This window comes from Heloderma suspectum, chromosome 3 (genome assembly GCF_057233095.1).
Source record: "Heloderma suspectum isolate Gila_16-S chromosome 3, 16-S_ref, whole genome shotgun sequence".
In the NCBI taxonomy this organism is placed as follows: Eukaryota; Metazoa; Chordata; class Lepidosauria; order Squamata; family Helodermatidae; genus Heloderma; species Heloderma suspectum.
Genome location: NC_139460.1, coordinates 257229047 through 257251922, shown reverse-complemented (window position 1 = coordinate 257251922; position 22876 = coordinate 257229047). Strand labels below are relative to the sequence as shown.

At 43.5% G+C, this 22876-nt stretch overlaps 1 protein-coding gene across 4 annotated transcripts in view; it reads right to left on the bottom strand.

The window, feature by feature from the left end:
- COL17A1 (collagen type XVII alpha 1 chain) overlaps positions 1 to 22876 on the bottom strand; it is a 94710-nt gene that overhangs the window by 37593 nt on the left and 34241 nt on the right. For all 4 annotated transcript variants that reach the window (XM_084841990.1, XM_084841988.1, XM_084841987.1 and 1 more), the window contains exons 14-29: positions 20175 to 20327; positions 17817 to 17900; positions 16755 to 16799; positions 14078 to 14227; positions 13205 to 13411; positions 10371 to 10391; positions 9396 to 9422; positions 8328 to 8354; positions 6552 to 6614; positions 5383 to 5478; positions 3791 to 3844; positions 2769 to 2804; positions 2208 to 2261; positions 1138 to 1173; positions 930 to 965; positions 214 to 276 (exon numbers count right to left, since the gene is read on the bottom strand). In XM_084841990.1, the coding sequence (XP_084698116.1) occupies positions 214 to 276; positions 930 to 965; positions 1138 to 1173; positions 2208 to 2261; positions 2769 to 2804; positions 3791 to 3844; positions 5383 to 5478; positions 6552 to 6614; positions 8328 to 8354; positions 9396 to 9422; positions 10371 to 10391; positions 13205 to 13411; positions 14078 to 14227; positions 16755 to 16799; positions 17817 to 17900; positions 20175 to 20327 (1152 nt within the window). The remainder of the gene's footprint in view (positions 1 to 213; positions 277 to 929; positions 966 to 1137; positions 1174 to 2207; positions 2262 to 2768; positions 2805 to 3790; positions 3845 to 5382; positions 5479 to 6551; positions 6615 to 8327; positions 8355 to 9395; positions 9423 to 10370; positions 10392 to 13204; positions 13412 to 14077; positions 14228 to 16754; positions 16800 to 17816; positions 17901 to 20174; positions 20328 to 22876) is intronic.

The following is a 22876-nucleotide window of genomic DNA, read 5'->3' as shown; positions in this document are numbered from 1 at the left end:
TTCATTCGGAGTCTTAGGCTGAATCTACACATAGCAGTTATACCATTATCAGAACTATTGGTGCCCATTGGTGTCATGTGTACCAATAGTTATGATAACGGTATGATAATGGTATAACTGCTATGTGTAGATTCAGCCTTATGTTCCAAGAGTCCTAGAGACTGAGTGATCCATTGTAGATATCTTATATCATTATGGTATATTGCCACTCACCCGCTGATCCTTTAGCTCCTGGTTCACCTGTAGGCCCAGGCAGCCCCCTGGAGCCTGGTTCACCTGCAAATCAAACAAACAGAAATGGCTTAGATTAATGTGAACAATTGTGCTTTATATCTTAAGTGGTTGGTGCAAGTAGCTAAGCCTTAGGAGAGGCATTTCAGTCTTTTAGAATTGGGAAAACTGTGCAAAAGTCAGGAAACCACCAAATGACTGGTGGTCAGGGGAAAGGGAATGGGCCAGGGGAAAGGGAAGGGGGCGTGGCCCTCTGGGGAACCCCAGACAGCTGGATTGGGACTCCAGGCAGACTGGATTTGGCTCCTAGGCCTGAGGTTCAAAATTCCTGACTTAAAGAATTGCAGTTATGAAGCTTGGTCACAAGTGTTATACTTGGGTGAGCAGCTGGATGGAAGGAAGAGAAAAGATGGACGAGAGGGACCATGCCTCAGAAGTATGCCTCAGAACTATCAATGAACATCCCCAGATTGAGGGCTTGTGCCTGAATAAGGAATTGCAGCCAGGCATGCTACTGAGGAGGTTCTATCTTTTGAACAGAGGGAGGCTATGATTGTCCACAGGATGAGGGGAAAGCCCCTCATTTAATGCCTGGCCTCAAAGACTACAACTCCCCATGCATTCCCCTTGGTTGCCATGGGCCAATGTAGGTGTTCATGTGGTATCATTTCAAAATCCTTGATAAAGTCTTAACTTACCTGTAAGACCACGGGGTCCTTTCTCCCCTTGATCACCTAAATGGAAAATACAAGGATGGGAGAGGTAATATTATGTAAATAATGTTAAAACTTTCCCATCAAAAGCCAAGAAACTTTCATGACCAAAGTATGAATAATAGCCCAGTTACACTGGGAAAGGAGGAGTCTAATAGTGATTGAGAAAGCACATTGAATTGACTTAACATACCTTTGGGCCCAGGTGCTCCCATGGGTCCTCTTTCACCTGCATGACACAGAGACAATGGACTTAAAATAGAAGGAGGGTAAAATTACTGGAGGGTAAAATTGTTCAACCATAGTAGATGAAAGGAACAGTGAAGTAGGATACTGGTCAAATTCCTAGGGAAAGATTCCATGGACCCAAAATGTCCTAAATTCCCAAGGCAATCTGAACTGGACTAAGCAATAACCCACAAGTTGTAGGAATAAATGTGCTTGATTCCATCAGGCTGCCCCAGAAGAGGAGAGGAGAAGTGGTACTTCTCTGTTGGTCTGCTGAGAGATCATCTCCCTTTGGCTTCTCCTCTTCCTGAACTGCCTCCATTCTGCCATTATAAGAACTACTATGAAACTTTAAGAATTGATGCCTGTTTATTTTCTTCTCCCATTTGTCCTTTTGTGTTGGGACTTTTAGATTACAAGCCTGTGGGCAGGGACTGTTCTGATATTATGTAAGACAGTCCAGGGGCCTTTTTGGATGAACCACCCAGAGAGAGCTTCAGCTATTGGGCAGTATAGAAATGTAATAAAATAAATAAATAAATAAATGTGGAGTAAAAATGCCTTAAATAAATAAATAGATACTATCAGGAGGACTTTTCACCAGCAAATAAGAAATACTGCATGCAGTTTGGAACAAGAAGTAAAGCAATATTTCCCTTTCTTTTTTTAATTGCTCCATGCATGCATATATACACACTCTCAGTTTTTAGAACAGCCATTCTCACCAATTAAGTTAATTATATTTTTCATTTTTTCTTTGTTTTTAGTCTCCAGAAGTGCTACCACACTGCTGCCCTCCAGAAGTTTTAGACTTCAACTCCCATCAGCTAGCATGGCCAATGGTCAAGGATGCTGGGGAGTTGTAGTCCAAAACATCCGGAGGGCACCAGGTTGTAGAAGGTTGTGTTACCTAAACCTGCATTGGATACACTCCAAAACTTGCCATATACACTCAACAGCTGGTTGCAGAAATCTCTCTTCCCCTGCCGCCCCCCGCAGCATGTCCTACAGATCAAGTGTGGCTTTGAGTCATACCTTTACCACCTGGGATACCTGCTTCTCCCCTAAATCCTTGAATCCCAGGAGGACCTAAAAGAAAAGCAACATCAGGAAGAGTTAAGCATGTGATAACTGAGCACATTTTCTGAAAGATGGAAAAGAAGTCAGATGTATCTTTTACTTCTATCTCTTTTTTGTTAGTATAGCTTTATTTATTCATTACATTTCTATGCCGCCCAATTGCCGAAGCTCTCTGGGCGGTTCACAGCAGTTAAACCACAAAATGCATCATACGATACAATATAAAATGTACAAGCCTAAAACTATGATATAAAGTACAAACCACGATAAAACGTAGCAGCAATGCAGAGATTTAAAATACTGTAACAGATTTAAAACAACAGAGCTGAAAGAGTAAAATGCCTGGGAAAATAAAAAGGTCTGTACCTGGTGCCGGAAGGAGCACAACGTAGGTGCCAGGCTTTAGTATTTTTAGTATTTAGTCAGGAGGATGCAGTGTGCCAGATGCTGCCCAGCGACAAGACCTTGGTTTACTGTATTTTACAACATGCTACATAATGAGGATGTGATACTCACCTGGAGGACCATGGGAACCTGGTGAACCCGTCATGCCTGGCAAAGGAAGCATTGCAATGGTTCAGGAATTATGGGATCGAAATATAAACCATCAACCTGGCTTTGCAAAGATGTGTGGGCATCCATTAGGAAACTCCTCAACTTTAACAGTGTTCAACCAGGATTGTGGGGTCTGCAGGAGTCAATGTTTATTCAGCTGGCTGAAGGATGCAGTCAGTCCTCAGCCAGTTCAAAAGAAACTCCTCTAAACTTGTTGGCATTTGAGAAACAGTCTTCATGGGGCAAGGCTCTGTCTTAGTTTATATGGATTTAGTGTCCCTTTAGGATAAAGTTTATCTGATATACAGTAGATTTCTTTTTTAAAAAAATTGATGGCTGTACAGCAAATTTGCCTATGGCTGTGCAGTGAATGTCATTAACAGAGGACAATTGTGTTCAGACAACCAAGCGACTGGTTCAGACTTCTGGCAAGAGTGATGGATCCCTCCCCTGGCAGGAGGAAGTGGGATTCAGAGGGCGGTATCCAATGCTGCCTGTGCACTAGAAGGACCCACCGCTAATGTAACGGGAAGCTGCTCCCAGCCTGGGAGCAGCCACCAAGAAGGCCCTCTCTTGCATCCCCACCAAGCGTGACCCTGATGGTGGTGGCACCGAGGGAACAGGCCTCCCCCAATTTCAGGTCTTTATGCAAATGGAAATGAGCCAAAAAGCTCCTTTCCAGAACAGGAAAGGTTGGCAGACATTGCAGGGAGTCCTGCTGACCTGTCCCATTCCAGAAATGAGTGTTTCCGCTTGTTTCTGGGGTTTAGGAAATGCTTGCCTCATGTAGCATTAGCGGTGGTTCCCCCCGGTGCAACAGAAACTATAGGATACTGCCCAACGAGAGAGAGAGAGAAGGAATGGCACTGCCTACATTTGACTCCTGCCGCTGGCTTTGAGACACTGCCCGCAGCAGAAAAAAAGGCTCCCTGCCCTTGCTTGATAGACCACTGCTGAGTTTTTATGCCAGATACTCAATTTACCTTTAGAACCCGGGATACCCGGTGGACCTTGAGATCCTGGCTCTCCAGCAGGACCTACAGAGTGAAACGTGAGAGAAATCCATTAGATCATCTGCTGAAGCCCGATTCCTTCTGGCCTGTTTCTCTCATCATATTATATGGCTCTGCATCATGAAGATCAACTATACAATGCCATGGTTTGTTATTATACAAAGCATTAGCAGGAATATGCTTCTCTCCCGGACCCTGGAAATGGGATATTGCTCGTACAGGTGGATGACAACTGGAGGCGATGTGGTCTGTGAGGCAGTCAGGAGGCCTCGCTCAGGGAATTTATTTATTTTATTTATGCAGCACCTTTCTATCAAGAAATGGCACACAAGGTGACTAACAACAATAAAAGACAACATCTAAAATAAAAACGTAATTAAAACAATTGTAGAACAAATATATTAAAACACAATTAAAATGCAACAATAAAAAAATGAAAACAGTACCCAACCCAAAGGACAGGCAAAGGTCTACTTGAATAATAAGGCCCTTCTGTCTTCCTGCTGGCAGTTGGACAGCAGAGAAGGAGCCAACCTAGCCTCCCTTAGCAAGGAGTTCTACAGCCTGGGAGCAGCCACCAAGAAGGCCCTCTCTCGCATCCCCACCAAGCATGACCCTGATGGTGGGGGCACCGAGGGAATGGGCTTCCCCCAATGATTGTGAAACCCAGGCAGGCTTGTAGGGGAAAAGGAGGTATTTCAGGTAGCCTGGTCCCAAGCCGTGTAGGGCTTTATAGGCCATAACCAGCGCTTTGAATTGTGCCCAGAACCAGTTAGGTAGCCAGTGAAACTATTGTAACAAGGGAGTCACATGCTCCCTGTAACCGGCTCTGATCAATTGTCTGGCCACAGCATTCTGGACTAGCTGAAGTTTCTGAACAGATTTCAAAGGCAGCCCCATGTAGAGCATGCTACAGTAGTCCAAATGGGATGTAACTAAGGCACATGTGACGGTGGCCAGATCAGGATATAAGGCCATGGCTCAGCGACAGTTAGGCAGTGCTGTGGAATAGCTGTTCAACAGTGTTTTCCAGTTCCCTCTTTTCGTCACCTCACCCCTCAACGCCGGGCACGCAGACACATTCGATAGCAACCAGAACTCTATGGAGAGATAAGGTATTGTTCTCCCTGCCACAAAACAAACACCCAGATGGCTTTCTTTTATTGTATCCCATTACTCATTTGAATGACCAAGTGTTGGCAGCCCATATACCGAGTATTTGAATGGGACAGAGTCTTGATTCTCAGCCTTATGGATATCTATGATTAATGAATAATTAAAGAACAACAGGCAGTGCATTATTGGGAAACAAGCTAATCTCTTTTGGCCACAAGGCCCAAGTCTTCTGACATTTATGTCACTCTGACACATGCTGACCCTGGCTTTCAGTTCATCTGGGGCAAAGAGAGCTCCAGAAGGCCTACTCAGTGGCAAACAACATGCCCCATAATTCTCTGCAATACAGAGGGACCCCCCCACCCAAAATAATTTTGTAACCTTCAAAGACATCAATCACATTATGTGGGGAAGTGGGACACAAATTCATTTCTTGTCTTTGTCACCTTTCTCTCCAGATCCAGGCGGACCAGGCTCCCCACGAGGTCCAGGGGCCCCCTCACGCCCTCTTTGTCCCATGGGTCCTTCCATGCCAGCTTCACCTGTAGAGAATCAGTAGCTTAGGATCCAGGTCTGAACATCTGACCGGTTCTGCTCAGTGCAGCTTGTCACAAGAGAACACTGTCTATAGCAGGGGTGCAAAAAGTGCTGCCTGTGGGCCACAGGCAGCATCCTAAGCCCCCAGAACGCCAGGGAGAAAAAAAACTAGTGTATGGGGGGAAACAAGAAAAAATGCTCCAGTGTGTGTGTGTGTGTGAGTTGTATGTTATATGTGCGTGCATGTATGTGCGCACACAGATGTGTGCCCCCCCACCCTGGCAGACACTTGATGTGGCCCTCAAGATTGTGCACCCCGATATATAGTGGCAAAAGAATTTGAACTGTGTGAAGTTTCTAGTGTGGCCAGGTATCCTCTTTTACAGAAGACTGTCCTCTATTTTGAAAGTGAGCCTTGTGTGGCGCAGAGTGGTAGGCGGCAGTATAGCAACTGAAACTCTCCCCACGATCTGAGTTCGATCCCAGCAGAAGCCGGGTCTCGGGTAGCCAGCTCAGGTCAGGATGGCAGCCTTCCATCCTTCTGAGGTCGGTAAAATGAGTACCCAGCTTGCTGGGGGAAAGGTAGTCACGACTGGGGAAGGCAATGGCAAACCACCCCGCTATAGTCTGCCATGAAAAGGCCAGCGAAAGCGGCGTCCCTCTAGGAGTCAGCAGTGACTCGGTGCTTGCACAGGAGGAACCTTTCCTTTCCTTTCCTTTCCTTTCCTTTCCTTTCCTTTCCTTTCCTTTCCTTTCCTTTCCTTTCCTTTCCAGTCCAAATCTGGTTTAAAGACAAAGACGCATGAGAAGGAAGAGCTGGGCCTTGAAGCTGCCCGTCGAGAGCACCTGGACAGCAGAGTGAACAGGAAGGCACACAGCTCACAGTCTTCCACACTATGGTGAGATGTATTGTATATCTATTTGAATTGTAATAATCATTCCTAAATTTGCATCTATACATATAAATTAGCATATGCAAATTTTATTCAACTAAGTGTCCCCCTTTTTGTTGATATGTAAGTGGCCACCCTAGAAGTTCCCTCTGCTGAGGCCTAGGATAATGAAATGGCTGGCTTACCCATGCTGCCTTTCTGTCCTTTCTGCCCGTCAGACCCAGGGTGACCTTGCAGACCTGGAGGACCTGTTAGAGAGAAAAGAAAATATTAAAAAGAGGCGAATTGTGTCACTAACCACATGTTGCTACTTAGCAGCATGGGAGAAAATGGGGAGAACTTGAAACAAAATTAATGTTAATATCTGAACTTCAAATTTAGATTGCTGCTTAAAAATTCAAGTTTTCAATTAGCTGTGAAGTATAAACAGTTTTAAGGCTAGATTTATATTGTGTCTGATTCTGAGAATTAAATACTAATTTCTATGATGCAGAACCACTCCCAAGATTAGTTTTATGATTTCAAGTGAACGCCAGGGTCACATATTTTATTTTCAGTACTAGAGTTCTGTGGCAGATTTTTTAACATTACGTCAATTTCAGTGCAAGAAAAGTGCAGGGTCCAAATCCAACAATGTGTTGTTCGCAAAGTGTCCACATGGAGCTCTGCTGGTGCAAGATCTTCCCCAATCACTTCAACTGAGGGAACTACTCTATAGATGCAACCCTTTGTATGCACAGAGCAGCCCGCTCCATTGAGATGAATGGAGATGCCATGTGCAGAAAGGCTCTGTAAATACACTGAAACTCTAGAAGAGGCATAAGTGGTCTATATTTGAAATGGTAGCTGAAATGGAACAATAGGTTCCTTAATATTGCACATGCCAGATGCATCAGCAATACTCAGGGCCTAGCAACACATTACATGCATACACATGAAACAAACGCCTGAAAGAAGCTTTTCTTGGGAAAATGTTTTTGAAGGGAGATATTTGGAGCATAGAAATGGTGGGTGGGGGGTTGTTGTTGTTGTTGGTGCATAACACTTTCCACTCCCCACCTCCATGGGGATCCAAACATATATTTGCCCTTATTTGGAACCTCATGGTAGGATAAACAATTTCGGGGTCATATGGAGCAGAAATGCTGCAGATATGGGGAAAGGGTTAAGCACCTATTCCTCTCTGCTCCCACTTCTCATTGCTTCCTCCTGAAGATGTAGTTATTTATTTGTACAAATGTATATACCGCTGAACATAAAAATGCCACAACTGCCAGGGGCAGGGATCAGCAGTGAGGTGTTAGAAGACAGAGCTGTGGATGCCACATGGTTTGTCCTCCACCCCCTAAACTAGTCTGCTTCCCTCAGATACAGTGGAGGACAATGACCCATTACTGGTGTTGAAGTAAGATTCAACTCACAGTCCAGTTGGCTACTGTATATGGAATAGGAGGGGTGCCATTTTGTCCTTTGCCTCAGGCAGCAAAATGCCTTGGGCTAGCCCTGGCCTTGAATAACCAGGCTACTCTGCAGGAGGTATCAAAAGAGGGTTCTGTATTATCATCTTTCTTCATTATCGCCTTTCAAATGTGCACAACAGCATCAGCATAATATACAAGTGTATCATCATGTTAGCAGAGACTAAATTAAGCTGCAAGCCCATGCATGCTTCCCTGGGAGAAAGCCTCAATGAACACTGGCACTTAATTTTTTAGTAAACCTGCATAGGATTGCCCTGTAAGATTAGAGTGTGTGTCCTTTTAGTGATTCCAGTACTGCTTGCTTTATTTGGAGGACTCTGGATCAACTGAAGTTACTAGCCCAATTTTTAATTCTACTTCAAGAATGAATGATTAAGTTTTTGGGACTAAGAGCAGAGGCACCATCCTGCTGTTGTCTCCCAGACACTTAGAAAGTCTGCAGACAACTGGGTTTAGTGACTGTTCCTGAGTTCTGCTTACCTGGTATGCCAGGGAGCCCTTGGTCTCCTGTAGAAATAAATAAATTGAGAGGTAATGATGTTATTTGTCAATAATGGCTCTTTGTTCTTTCAGTTTCAACTAAGAGGTGACTGACATGTCTCTCTGAATAAGGTCTCCCTTGGCATCTAATGGCTATCCCCTGGATTTTGAGCATTTTACCTTCAACATATACATTTCTCTTCCACTTAGAGCTGTCATTATATTGTATCAAGCTTGCTCTCCAATAATATAGACTTTAGAATTTCTGAACTCTTTGTATAGTTCAGAGTCTAACCAAAATCTTTAGACCTGCCAGGCATACAATATGCCCATCTCTTGCTTTATAGCAATTGTTGCTTAATATCAGACATTAGATAATTTAGCATTTAGACTACTAATCCTTATTTTCTCTCCTTCTTTTACATATGCCAAGTTAGAAATATCTGTAAAAGTGTATTGCCCCAATCTGGCCATTTCTGGTAGCCATGAATGTTTCATTACATGCACACATTCAGATGAGCACAAAGGGGGAAATAATCCTTTGTGTTTTTTAAACAAGTATAATTTTAATGTGGTTTTCTAATCTTTGTATTCTTTTACTGTTTTATTTTTTGTGTTCACCACTCCGAAGCCTGTTCTAGATATGGAGCGGTATATAAATATTGGCATTCAATCAATCAATCAATCAATCCCAGATCCCCACTTGGGCATAACTTTGTGTAATATGACAATGGAACCGATTACCTAGGGAGGTGGTGGGCTCTCCCACACTGGAAGCATTCAAGACGAGGCTAGATAGCCATCTGTCAGAGATCCTTTGACTTGGATTCCTGCATTGAGCAGGGGGATGGACTCAATGGTCTTACAGGCCCCTTCTAACCCTACTATTCTATGATTCTAAGTTTTTGTGGATTTTTTGTTGGTCCTAATAAAGGTATTGCCAAACTGTGGATTTTGGATGTTCTCTCCTCATGGACCAGCATGGTTATCTTTGTTTTTTTATGTGCTTTGAAAAAAACAAAGCAAAGTTATTCCAAATATGTTGGTACTGGAGAATTTTGAACTCACCTTTTGGTCCTTGGAGGCCCATATCACCTGAGACAGAACAAAAAAAGGGGGGAAATGGTAAATCATGGGAAAGTTTTTTCAGGCTTTGCTCATTTTGTCTCTCCCTAATTCTTGTCATACATAGGGTCAATTTTGGGAGCTCATGAAAGGCAGAAAGCCCAGCTCCTTTGCTGAGCCAGTTATTCCCTATGTCACCTCTCTCTGTATTTCTTCAGAAGAAAGAAGATTTTCCTGTGATTTCTCTTAATTTTAACAAAAGGCACATCCATGCTATGAATTCAAACTTCTTTGAAACAGATTTGAAAGTGGTTTAACTATCGTGGGTTACTACAGAGAACCACATGAAAATATAGTATTCTAGGGAGCAATCCTATGGCCCCAAGATCTGGGGAGCCATAGGATATTTCAGATTCTCTGATCCGAGGTCAGAGACAGCACTCCAACTTCGGAGGGGGGAATCGGAGCTCCAACTCCCCTCCCCCTCTCCCTTGCAGTTGGTGCGGAAAGAACCATGCCAGCTGCTCTCTGAGGTTGGGAACCCAATCTTGGAGAAGGGGAGAAGGAGATGTTCTGGTGGGCAGGGAGGGGAGGAGACTGGAGAGGCCAGGATACTAGTTATCTGGAGCCCCCTCCAGCCTCCTCCCCTCCCCCTCCGAAGTGCCCCAGCTAGACAGGCAAAAAAGCCCATCTAGCGAAAAATGCAGGGTGGGGGACAGGGAGGCGAAGATTACCTCTGCTGCTCCTCTCACCCTGCATAGGGTGATGGTAAGCCTCCAAGTACAGTGGCTTACAATCATCGAGGGCACAACCCATAGGTTTAGAACTACATTCCTTGGTCAAGAGGCATGATCTTTTCTTTTTCTTTTCATGTTAAAGAAATCATCATAGACACTGTTTCAGTTATATGGCAAGCATAACTGAACAATAAAAGAAATCCCCATCAAATATTAAAACAGAAATGTGGCAGATGGCTACCTTTTTGTCCTTGTAAATAACCTGCAAAGGAAAACAGAACAGCAGTCAGATTTCTGTTGTACTAACAAAGCCAAGCTATTTCTGCTTTAATGCTATGGTAGAAGGCCATGAAATCAAGTGGAACATGTGTGGTTTGGAAAGCAAGAGCGTTTTATGCTGGAATCCTTTCAGTGGTCATCCTTATGCTTCCTCCCCATATCACAGTGAGGTAGCACAGTGCCATCCAGCATGAACATTTCCTAGAACGTATAAGAATAATGAGTCAAGATGGCCTCCTGGAGTAAGCATAAGGGAGCCAAATTTGCTCTCACCGTTGCCAGAAAAATGTTCCCTGATGTGGCAGTTGTATGAAAAGATATGGCAATTGGGTAACAGAAACACAATACATGGCATGGTGCCTTACAGTAGACATAGGGAACATTATGTCCCTATGTTCCGCAGGGCTTCCCCATCTGGCTCGCCAGCCTCTCCTCAGGCCCTTTTCCCCACTGCTGAGCTGTAGGGCTTCTCTACATGAGGCATTTATCGTGTGCTCGTCATTCCCTATTCAAGATTGCTTATGGGGTCTTTAGACAATGATGTGACTCTCCCATTTCACTTCTGTGTCTAACCAGCACTTTCGACGAGTTTTTTTTAGAGCATGGAAAATTCAGCATTTAATTGCACAGGCAAAAGAAAGTGTGATTTCCTCTTGGGTATTTGCACTATTCTGCTATACCACAGTGCCACCTAGAGGTTATGTCGCAGAAATGCAGGAGAGGAAATGCTCCTTGTGTAGCGCTCAGATCTCAATTCTGTGACGAAACCAAAAGCAGATCCCAGCTTTTCTGAGTTGTGAGATAACAAAGGGGCTCACTTTCTCACCCCACAGCGTAGCAGACAGTCAAATGCCCATGGAGGGAGAGATTGCTTTCTCTCTCTGTGGGCAATTTGCTGCCTTTCCATGTGGTGTACGTGTGTAAGAGAGAGAGAGAGAGAGAGAGAGAGAACGGGGTACATGGGAGCCATTATGGCGTAGTGGTTAGAGTGTTGGACTGGGACTGGGGAGACTCCCGTTCTAGTCTTCTTGGCCATGCAGCTCACCGGGTGACTTTGGCCCAGTCACCGGCTCTCAGCCTAACCTACCTCACAGGGTTGTTGTGAGGATAAAATGGAGAGAAGGTGGATCATGGATGTCACCTTGGGCTCCTTGGAGGAAAGGCAGGATATACATGTAACAAATAAATAAATGAAATGGTGTGTGTGTGTGTGTGTGAGAGAGAGAGAGAGAGAGAGAGAGAGAGAGGCAGAGGGAGATTGTGTGTGAATGGGGTGAAGGCTTAGAGACTAACTGGCTTGTTGTCACATAAGCTTTTGTAAGCAGGAGCATGCATTACATATCATAGCACTGCTTTCTTAGTCTGCTTTGTGTGTCTCATAGAGCAATAAACCAGACAGCCTCTAAGATTCCACAGCACTTTCACACCCTTTTTATTCCTGAGACTTCCTCACCATTATTTTCCCCACCCCCATTTGCTAAGACAGCCCTGTGCTTGAGGGGGTGGGAGAGAGACTAACATGGCTGTGCTCCTAGCGGAATCAAAAGAAAATGAATGTGAGAGCAAAAGCAAAATTAAGTGCAGTGGCTAAACCAGAACAAGTGAATGTGAGAAAAATGTCATAACCATTTAAAAAAATGTAGGGGGAAAGGACATTTTAAGAAATTACTTTGCATCCCATTCCTCCCTGTCCAATGAATTGCTTGTTGCAGTGGGGGACTACCCCGGATATTCCCAAGTGGCAGGAGGACAGAGTCTGTTTCATCAGTTATCATTTTAAGTGGGCTGAGCAGGTTTACAGGCTGGACACACATTCACAGAGGCCTTTTTTGTTTTGTTTTTTGGAGCACCAGTATTGAAAGGAATTGCAAGCATAATGTTTCTCGAGAAAGAGTTCATCTTGAAATACATTGTGAATAAAGAATATATGCGTTTGTATTTCCAGTAGAGTAGCTCTGTTAGTCTGTTGCAGCAAAAGCAACAGAGTCTTGTGTGGCACCTTAAAAGACTAAGGACATTTCTACATGAGGCTTTTATTGTGCACTCATGGTCAGTCACTCATGTTTTTTTTGCGGGTCTTTTACACGATGTCATCAACCTCCAGGGCCCCTTCTGTGTTTTCTGGCCATTATAGCAGTGTTATTCTCAACGGGGAAAATGTGATATGAGATTTTATCGTGCTCTGAAGCGTGATAAATTTCCGGTGAATTTCTGGAATCCTGCTATATCGCAACTATACCACCGCACCGTCTAATGTCTGTATAATGAAACATATAGAACTTGCCCTGGAAAAAAACACATATAACGGAGGTGATGTTAATCCTGCAAGGAATCCAGAAGCAGAAGGCCCAGTAAGGGTGCAGGATTTTATCCTCGTGTGGAGAAGTCCTAACATATTATTATGGCATAAGTTTTCATCTGGATTAGATGCATCTGAGGAAGTGAACTCTGGTCTGTGAAAACCTATGCCATTATGAATCTGGAAGTCTTTCAAGTGCCACTTGTGCACATTTGTGTGCATGTGCGTGTGCGTGTTTTCAGTGCAGCTTATTGTTTGCAATTTTTTCAACCCTGTTCTTGTTTCAAGGCTGTCTCCTAGCCTGTCCATCCAGCCCAGTTTTGTACAGTTAGGTAGATTGGCTTGGGTTGACCTCAAAGCCCATGTAATCCAGCTCTGTTTCCCTCCACATGAATTGTGTTCTAGAAAATACAGCAGTGTCGCTAAGGAACTCAACACGTTTTCTAGCAAATCCATCATTTATTGCCTAACCTCATGGAATTTGGCGGGCTTCTTACCTTGATTTACCTCTGCATCTAGCCTGGTCTTCATTAATGCCCACAGCTGATATTCATTCATATCACTCAGTCTTGCTCCAAGTTTGGCATACTGCCCATCTTTGTTCATGTGCACCTCTTGTTCACTGCCAACAGGATTAACTTGCCAGTAGCTGGCACGGGATTCAAGGCTCTCCACGCGAGATCTCAGCTTCCTCACTTCCTCCGCTGAAAGGTGAGATTAAAACAAAGATTTATGTGGTCCTTAGTCAAGTCCACTTTCCTCTCTTTGCCATCTAGGGATACAGTTCTAGTCCCTCTCTGCCTCCATTCTGCCTTTCCCAGAAGTGAATAATTTTATTGCACACAAAATACCAATAGAGAGAAAGAGCAGCAGATAATCTCCTTGAACAAGTCAAGAGAAGACAGAATTTTTAGAGTCAGCTTCTTTGAAAGATGTGAGCAATCAGAGTTTGTAAGTGAATATCCGTTCATACAACCCCAGAGCATTTCAGCCAGGAAACTCTGTATGATGATAACATGATAACGTGACCAACTAGCCTAGATTGGTCAGTCTTCTAGCTGAAATGAAATTATGTAACTAGCATGAACAGTTATTCTCCCTCCATTTCTCACAGGGGGTTAGTTGGTGAGACAGTAGAATCTGCTTTCGCGGTTTATTTACAGAAAACTTTGCCTGGCCCTAATAAACAATTCTAAACAATAAAAGAGCAAAGAAATAAAATGGTATCCCCAAGCCCATGCTTTCACCATAACCAGTAGTTTAATTTTCCTATCTATGCTTGCTTTGATTAGTCATTTGTAGAAGACACTAAGACAACCCCTTCTGTAGCTATAACCCGTCCTATCACCTGTTCAGCTATAATTTCTTACCCAGTGCGATAAGCCCAAAAAGTAGGCCAAGGAGAAGCAGCCAGGCCAGGAGCAAACCCAGAAGCCACTTCCACCAGCTACAACAGGAGGCACAAGGACACCAGGCTGGAGCGGCACCTGCCCCTCCACATCCATTATCACGTTGGATTTCTATGGTGAAAAGAGAAAAGAACAGTAAAGTCAAGTTAGAGCTTCTCCACATTAATGGAAAATCCCACTGCCTTACCAGGGCTTTCTGCTTCCAGAATCTTTGCGGGATTACGATCGGCTCCATTACACAGGTGGACATGGGCAACCACATGGTTTGAATTGAAACTTTCTGTTTCAGCATTTTTCCTATGTTTTCCTTTAGACATCACCATCTAGTGGCTGAAATATAGTGCTATGGCAGCATTACACACTACTGATTCTGCGCATTTTCTTTAAAGACTTGATTTAGTCTGGTATTTTTTTACAGCAGGATAAACCTGAAAAAGCACAGGAGGAGCCCTGGATGTCGTGTAGTGGACCCACAAACTTCTGTGAGTGGCCAATCATGAGCGTGCAATAAATTGCTGGTGTAGAGATGCCCTTAGACATTGGGGTGCGATGTCACAAAAGCCTAGGGTTTGGGGGAGGTAGTATTTCAAAATTGCCTAACAGATATTTAATTAGTGCATGGGGTATTGTGTGTGTGTGTGTGTGTGTATGTGTGTGTGTGCGCGTGTCTGCTCTGTTGATATATTTTTAGCTAAACTGTTTTCATATTATGCATAATACTGTATTTTTAAGGTTTTTAATCTTTGTAAACTGCCCAGGGAGCTTTGGCTATTGGGCAGTCTAGAAATGTAAGAAATGAAATGAAATTCAGATTTTTTTAAAATTAAGAAGTCATGAATTAATAGTCACAATCAAACAAAACTCAAAATTGTAGTCATATCACACTTGAATAATCCAATTTGGAATCCAAGCCATTCTTAACAATCTCCAGACTGCCTCGGAATGCGGAGAGCTTTCCTTGGCTGGAGGTATTTCAACAGAGGCTGGACAGCCACTTGTCTGGGATACTTTAATTGCATCCTGCATTGAGCATGGGATTGGACTAGATGATCTCTCAGGTTCTTTACAGCTCTATGATTCTATGCATTATCTCCCCAAAAATTGTGATTCTAAAATTCTCCGTGCAGCACTGTGTTGGCCTAATGCCTCTGACATTTGGGAAGTCTTTCCTGGCATTCATCCTTATTCTGCTTTCATCACATTTAATGCTGACCAGCCTAGAATAGTTTTTTTGTTCTTTAATCAAGGCTTAGCTTCCTTCAAATTTGTCCTTGGATTATGCATTCTAAATCTTTTATGGTCTTAATTCCTCTAAATTATCTCCACATTATCTTCATCTTTCTTAAAATGTAGTATCCCAAACTTGGTGAGAGTTGGTGTCATGTAGTGATTAAAAGCATGAGCTATAAGCAGAAATGCCCCAGTTTAAATCTCAGCCCAGTGATGAAAAAGGCAAAACTGATGGATATATTTAAGATTTTCAAGCTTTTCCAAGATGTTTCAAATAACTCTGCTTTTCCTCAGGGGAAATTCTTCAGCATCTAAATTAAGAAAACTATTACTTAAGGCTACAACCCTATACACACTCTTCTGAGAGTAAATCTCCTTGAAGTCAACGGGACTTGACTGAGGAGATTTGCATCAGATTGAACTGTTCACTTTTTCAACAAAGAGTCTTGTGGCACCTTACAAACTAACAAATTTATTCTAGCATAAACTTTCAAGCACAATATCTATGGAAGATTACACTACAATAAATGGGTTAGTGTTTAAGGTGCCACAAGACTCTTTGTCGTTTCTACTGCACAGACTAACATGGCTACCCCTCTGGAAACTGTTTACATTTTGTCTCCTTTAGGCAAAATGGACTTGTTCAACAATTGTGCAATCACACGGGATCTCTGCTGTCAATGTTCTGATTTCTAAAACAACAAGAACAGTGAGCTTGGGACATGATGGTCATTGAATAATGAATAATGAACAAGTGGCTAAGAAGGGGTTCACCAGTGTCACCCCAAGCAAACACTGACGTGTGATCGTCATGTGAATCCTTAAACACGCACGTGCATGACCCTGAGAATGCCGACTGGGCTATGGCTCTCCAGGCCAAGAGCACGGGACTTTACAGAAATGTATCTGCGGTCCACACTTTTTTGGCAGCATGAAACACCAGTGGAACACTGATGTACCTGTAGCAGACATGATTGCTGTGTGAAGTAAGAAAATGACTCAACAACAGTTCATTAGGGAGATGTCTGGCACTGAAACTCTGAACTCAGTCCATATATACATCAGAACACTAAGTGAGCTCTTCTACAGCTCCTGTTTATTGCAGGGGAATTCTCTGGTGGATTGTGGCTGTTTAGTTGCAATCCCCAATAGACTGGAATACTTTTTCTGCAGTGCCATTTACTTTAATTGGCATGTCCTTTGGGTTGTAGTTTTGATCTGCCTTGCCATATCAGCAGTTGGAAAGCAGAAAACCAGGGCCACATAAGGGAGACACATAACTACAGTTTTTTTAAAGTCCCCTTTTATGCATAGCCTCTTATTATAACACATACATTTAACCCAACAATATATTTAATCTGTTATTCACTGCAAAATGTTACTTCACTACTAAGGAAAAAGCACCCACCTGCATACGTGGCTTTGTCCTTTGTTGAAACAGATTTTAGTCCTCCTATTAGAACAAGAACAAAAGGATAACAGTCTTCTAACACACAGCCACACTCTTTGTTCTAAAAGAAGTTTAAACCATAGCAGCAACTGCCAGTCCAGTCCAAACAAGGACTATGAGAAAATAGCTGCCGTGTGGCTTTATTGGTCAGAAAATGGTGAGATTACTTAGCGTTTTTCATTGTCAAGGAGGGCAAATATTAGAATACTTCCTACAATTCACAATACAATTATAAATAAAGTGAACAAACCCTAAAAATAATAGTGCAAAAGCAGTTTCAAAAATGGGAAACAATGGTTGCAAACAGTCCCAAGAAACATACATTTAAGAAGTTTTAGGAAAAAACATTTTGACTACAACAAGGAGGGTCAAAAACAGCTCTAAAAGCCCCTTCCCCCAAAAAAGAGGACAAAAAAAGGCAGTTGCATCAATATATTGTTCCTAGTGTGTTTCTGGGTGAGCCAGAAGTGAGGTAGTCCTGAGTAAAAGTGATGTAGAAGGGAGGTACTCTGAAGGCAGAAGTGAGGTACCCAGAAGTGAGGTTGTCCTGAGTAGCTCTTTATGAAATTTTAGAAGCAAATGAAGATTTCCCTTTGATAAAAACAGATCTATCTTGAAACACGTCCGGAACAATTTAATGGTGCAGCTGTCTTTTTTGTTTTGGAAAGATTTAGAAATACCTTAAATTATTTCTTTCACCTGAAAAATCAAAATAGGTAAACATTCAGTACTAATTGTTTCCCATGCATGATTTTCTCCTGCGCAAGTGTGCATGACAACAGGGGAGAACAAAAAAAAAGACTGCCCTTGTGGCTCTTTTATCATGTATATATGTCAGGGAGTCACAATTGACAGGAAGCTCACAGTGAGTGTTCCTATGGTAAAAGAGTCACATGCACAATTTTTCAAACATGATAATGTACACGAGTGTACTCTTTTATTTCTATACCCATATAGGAAACATTTTATGTATGGAGTAGTCCTAATTTTCCACATCAAGGCAGTGAATCAAAGATATACCATTTGTTTCTGATTTCAGGTAGGAATCTCCTATGTAAGAAGAAGCTTGCTTGTCCTTCTTTAGGGTGTCTTCTGTATAACAGCCTGCAGATGACCCAAAACAAAACATATTTGGTGGTAGCTTAAAATAGACTTCACATGCAGCTTGTGTAAATCGGCCTAGTTCCATGGTCAACAAATTTCCCTCATTCATATTGGCTTAGAAGTGAATACATGGGATGATTCCAGTGTCCACAAGAAATATTAGTCTAGTTTTTACTTGGGGCGTGTCTCCATGAGCAATTTACTCCAAGCTGGCTATGTTTAGAGGTTGGTAGGGATATATGACATTGTGGCCATCCAGCAGCCACTTGGACTTAAAGTCTGATTCTTTTTCTTAAGCCAGGTTCTCCCGGTATAGTTGCTGTGTGTCCCAACCCCTGCATTTACCTCGGGTATGCTAGTTGTACCCAGGGGTGTGTGCCTTTCACCCTGACCCTGGTCAAGGGGTATTTCCTGTGTGTTTCCCACCCCTGCACAAACCGATTAGTGTCTACTCAGAAGTAACTCCCATTGTGGTCAATGAGGCTTCTCCCCTGAATGCCCACATCAGAACTTACAGAGATCCCCCTCAATTGAAATGGCACACGTTAAAGCCCAGTTCCCTAAGTGCTGTAAAGCGTAGTCTTGAGTCTCTGAGTCTTCGTTGTTTGGTTTATTGCCTTAGGAAGTAACTACTTCGACCCTTTGTTATAGAGATCCTGCACAGCATTGGGTTACAGTGGGGGCTGGTTTCCCATCTTTATGTTTACTGCTCTTTTCCCCATAACAAACCCATTAGTGTCTCCTCAGAAGTAACTCCCATTGTGCTGAATGAGGCTTGCCCTCTGAATGCCCACATCAGAATTTACAGAGACCCCTCTTAATTGAATACAGAGTTTTAAGTATTCATTCCCTGAAGCCTGTAAAGCGCCTTACCGAACCTACGATTCTCTGTGGCTTGCCTTAGAAAGTAACTACTTCACACCTTCCTGCAATTAGAAAGGGGGCTGGTTTCCCATCCCTGTGTCCCCCCGCCTTTCCCAGCACAAGCATATGTCTGTCTACTCAGAAGTAACTTCTATTGTGCTCAATGAGGCTTGCTCCTGAAATGCAAGTGCATCTGGAGTTTCAGAGGAAAGGAGAAAGAGGGGGAGGGGGGAAGCCTCTCTTATTGGTTGAGAAGCCTCTGTCAGTCAGATGAGATTCACTCCAACCCTCACCCCCACCAGGAAGTATGTTCTGTGAAGTGATTTTTACTGGTGCGGAGCACTCACTCATGGAGCCCTGCATGGACCAAAGAGCAGCAAAGCTGATTCCTTAAAAAAAAAATAATCCAGTACTCCTCCATTCGCTTCTCCTTCTGGTGTCCTGGAGACACCAGTACACAAACCCAGATAATCAACACTTGTGAATTTAGAAACAACCTGTGGTACACTGGGAGATATGATCAGCCTGAAGCTTCCTTGGAAAGTAATGTCGGAATAGCTCTGCTGATGAATAACTGCTGCTGTTATCTTATCAAAAATCCACAGTTAACAGAGAGGTAATGTGAGATATCAGACTGAAGGCCTATTTGCATAACCACTTTGGCATGTGGTTGCCACAGCAAAAACTGCGTACATCCTAGTTCTCAGCTCATGGCAAACCAATCATGTGTATCCTCATTCCTCACAGCACCGCACATGCTCAAAACACTGCACACAGCAGAGGATATACACAAGTGTGAGCTAGCACATGCAGAATGATTAAGCACTGCTCCTAGGACTACCACAGAGTTGTGTGGAAAGGTCTTGACAACACAGCTGAATGGGACCTGCCCACACTTCAGCTTAGGGGCTTTGATGATAAATCCAAAATGGCATGGGATAACTTTTTGATTAATGCAGAATGCACTGCCCATACTGAATCCATTTTTGAGCAGAAAGGTGGGTTATAAATAAAACTAAATTAAAAAAACCACCCTGATAGGCAGCATAGATAACTGTGCAGGGAGCCACCCCATGACGAACACCAGGTACCTCATGGGATAGGGCTGGGATACCTCATGGTACCTCATGGTACCAGGTACCTCATGGGATAACACACCCAAACCCTGAAAATTACCTCACAGAGATGCATACTAGGACCAATTCATATAGTACTGCAACAGCACAGGAACTGGAAGCTAGACAATATTTCTGTGGGAAGGAACCATGTTATTTTCTTATTTAGACATTACTGGAGTGCCCTAAAATTAGACCATGGGGAAGCAGAAGCTTCCACACTACTGTGGTGACTTCTGAATCAAGTGTAAGTCATCAGTCTGTGTGGGTCATGAGGAATAGGAAGGAAACAAACCTCCACTGGATGTACTAAAAACTTTCCCACTGTCTTTGGTCATGATCAACAGCTCCATCTCTTTCTTGGGAGCTACATTTTCTTTCTCTAGGAGCAGAAACTTGCAGTCCTTGCGCAGGAAGTCATCATTCTGAGAGCCCACTGTGGTGGCCGCTGGGTGGCATGGAAAAGGCAGAAGGTAAGGAATGAGACAATGATAGCATACAATAAGTGTACAACCCTAAATAGGACTGGCCCAAGATATTTTGCTGCCTGAGATGTCAGACGAGATGGCACCTCTCCCCGTTCCATGTACAAACCCAAACAGACTGGCAGTTGAATATGCACTTGAGGGCAGCATACTAGCTTAGGGGGTGCACGGCAGGTTGCATTGCACATAGTTTTGTCCTCCAACAGCTTGCCACCACTCCTTGCCCCCAAGTATTTGTTGCCTGAGACTGCCTAATGGTAGAGCTGACCCTGCCTACAGCTATTCAAGCCATCACTTTTTTTCAACCTCAAAATAAATGTTGTAGACATTTATACAAAAAAAATTGGCATTCCATATTTAGGGCACAATCCTATACTGAAGATCTACTGGCTGAGGGGATACAGGATTAGGCATAAGCCATGCTGAGCTAGCAGAATGCCAGATATGCCATTGCCACGGCCAAAATACCAGCAGAATGTCCCAGATACACAAGAGGAATGGCTCTGCCTGCAAATATTGGCCCCCAGGGTTGTCAAGGGGAGGTTGATTGGGTCCTGAGGCTGAGGTGCTTCTCTGCACAGTGTGAAATTTGGTGTCCTGGATCCAATCCTGCAGAACTGCCCAGGGTCTCTTGGGAGAGACCTACTGGGCTCACATGTTGGGGACACTGTGACACTGGTGTTTGTGTGTGTGTTGAGGAGGCATGATGTCATCTTGGCCACACCCTCATACCAGCTAGTGTGGGTTGGCTCCCTCTGTTTCTGGGTAGCATTGGGGTATATTGTCTGCCATATCCTGGGATTGGTGTTGCCAAAGATGCTGGGGCTTTGGCTGACATTGTGGCAGTGTTCTAATTTTGTCTTTCTCCCATGCCTCCCCCTCTTGTCCTGTGGTGAGCATGGACTGGATATGTCCGTTCCTCTGCCAGCATAGCAGTGGCATATCTATGGACCTGGCATCACTGCAGTATAGGACGGCTCTGCCCATTTCCGGACAGTAATCTAGAACTAGACAAATGTTGGATCTGGATAAAAATAATTAGGTTTGCTTCTGAGCCTTTAACAATTTTATGACAGATAGGAGAGGCACTTTTGGTGAAGTTTTCTTTAATAATACACCTCCAACTGGGTAAACTCCATCTATTGGATTTCTGCCTGACATAGCTGTTAAAGGCACAGGAGCACCGCTAAAAAAGGTGGAAACCTTGTTCAAAAAGAAGAAGAGAGGTTGCATCTAAAAGATAATTCTAATAGAATAATTTGTAATTTGGCCCTTTCCTGCCACTGCAGATGTCAGGCTAAATGTCAGTTTTAGGATTTGGACTAGTCAGCTTCATCTTCTATTCTGTGTAGGGATCTGACACCCTTCCATCAGCAACACCAGAAAAGGCACTGGAAACACCAACATTAGAAAGGGCACATGGAGAAAAGTCCATATGGGTAACAGCAGGGAACAATAGCTTTGCAAATCCAAGTTCCTTGCTTAAAATACTATTTTCCTAGGAATTTTGGTCAAGAAATTTCCATTGTCACTGGGATGTGGAGAACTCAGAAAATAATAGGGGACTCTATAATAGCTTTCAAAGGCTATAGCAGCATTTTCCAACCTGGGACCCTCCAAATATGTTGGGCTACAATTCCCATCACCCCAGCCAGGTATAATGGGAGTTGTCATCCAACACATCATGGGGAAGGTACCAAGTTGGGAAACGCTGGCCTATAGTGCATATCAGGGATGCAAATGGAAAGTAGCTCCGACTTTGATTTATCCAACAAGTCTGCGTAGAAAATTTTCTGTGGAGATAGTCTAACCTCTCTGCCAGACAAAGGACACCGGATTTGGTTTTGCGATTAGGTAGCATGGTGTAAATCAAAGCTTGCTCCACTTGAGGAAAACTGCTGCAAAACAGGCATTAGGGAGATGAACTAGTTCTCCAACAGCCTTAATATGCAGCTTTTATTCTTATTTCCAAAATGCAACAGCTGCATCTAGAGGACAATCCGGTTTACAACACCCATTGGTAGGGTTGTCTTGCTGTTAAGGAACGTTCCCAATCAGATGAAGAGGTTGTTCCAGACAAAGAGTTGATAGCACAATACATGTGCAGCTCTACAGAAGATTCATAGGGTTTTCCCCCCACAGTGTGGTTTCTGGGCTTTTCCAGATGCTATCCACAACTGTCACTGAGCTACCCAGATGATCCCACAACAACCTCGCAATCAGTGAATGATTCTCAGACTTATTTATTTATTTATTTATTATTACATTTATATCCCTCCTTTTTTCCTCTTGCAAGGAACCCAAGGCGGCTTACATTATCCTCCTCCTCTCCATTTTATCCTCACAACAACAACCCTGTGAGGTAGGTTGGGCTGAGAGTGTGTGACTGGCCCAAAGTCACCCAGTGAGCTTCCATGGCCGAGTGGGGACTAGAACCCGGATCTCCCGGCTCCCAGTCCAACACTCTTGCCACTACACCACACTGGCTCTCACTTCTGTTGTGTGGGGGAAT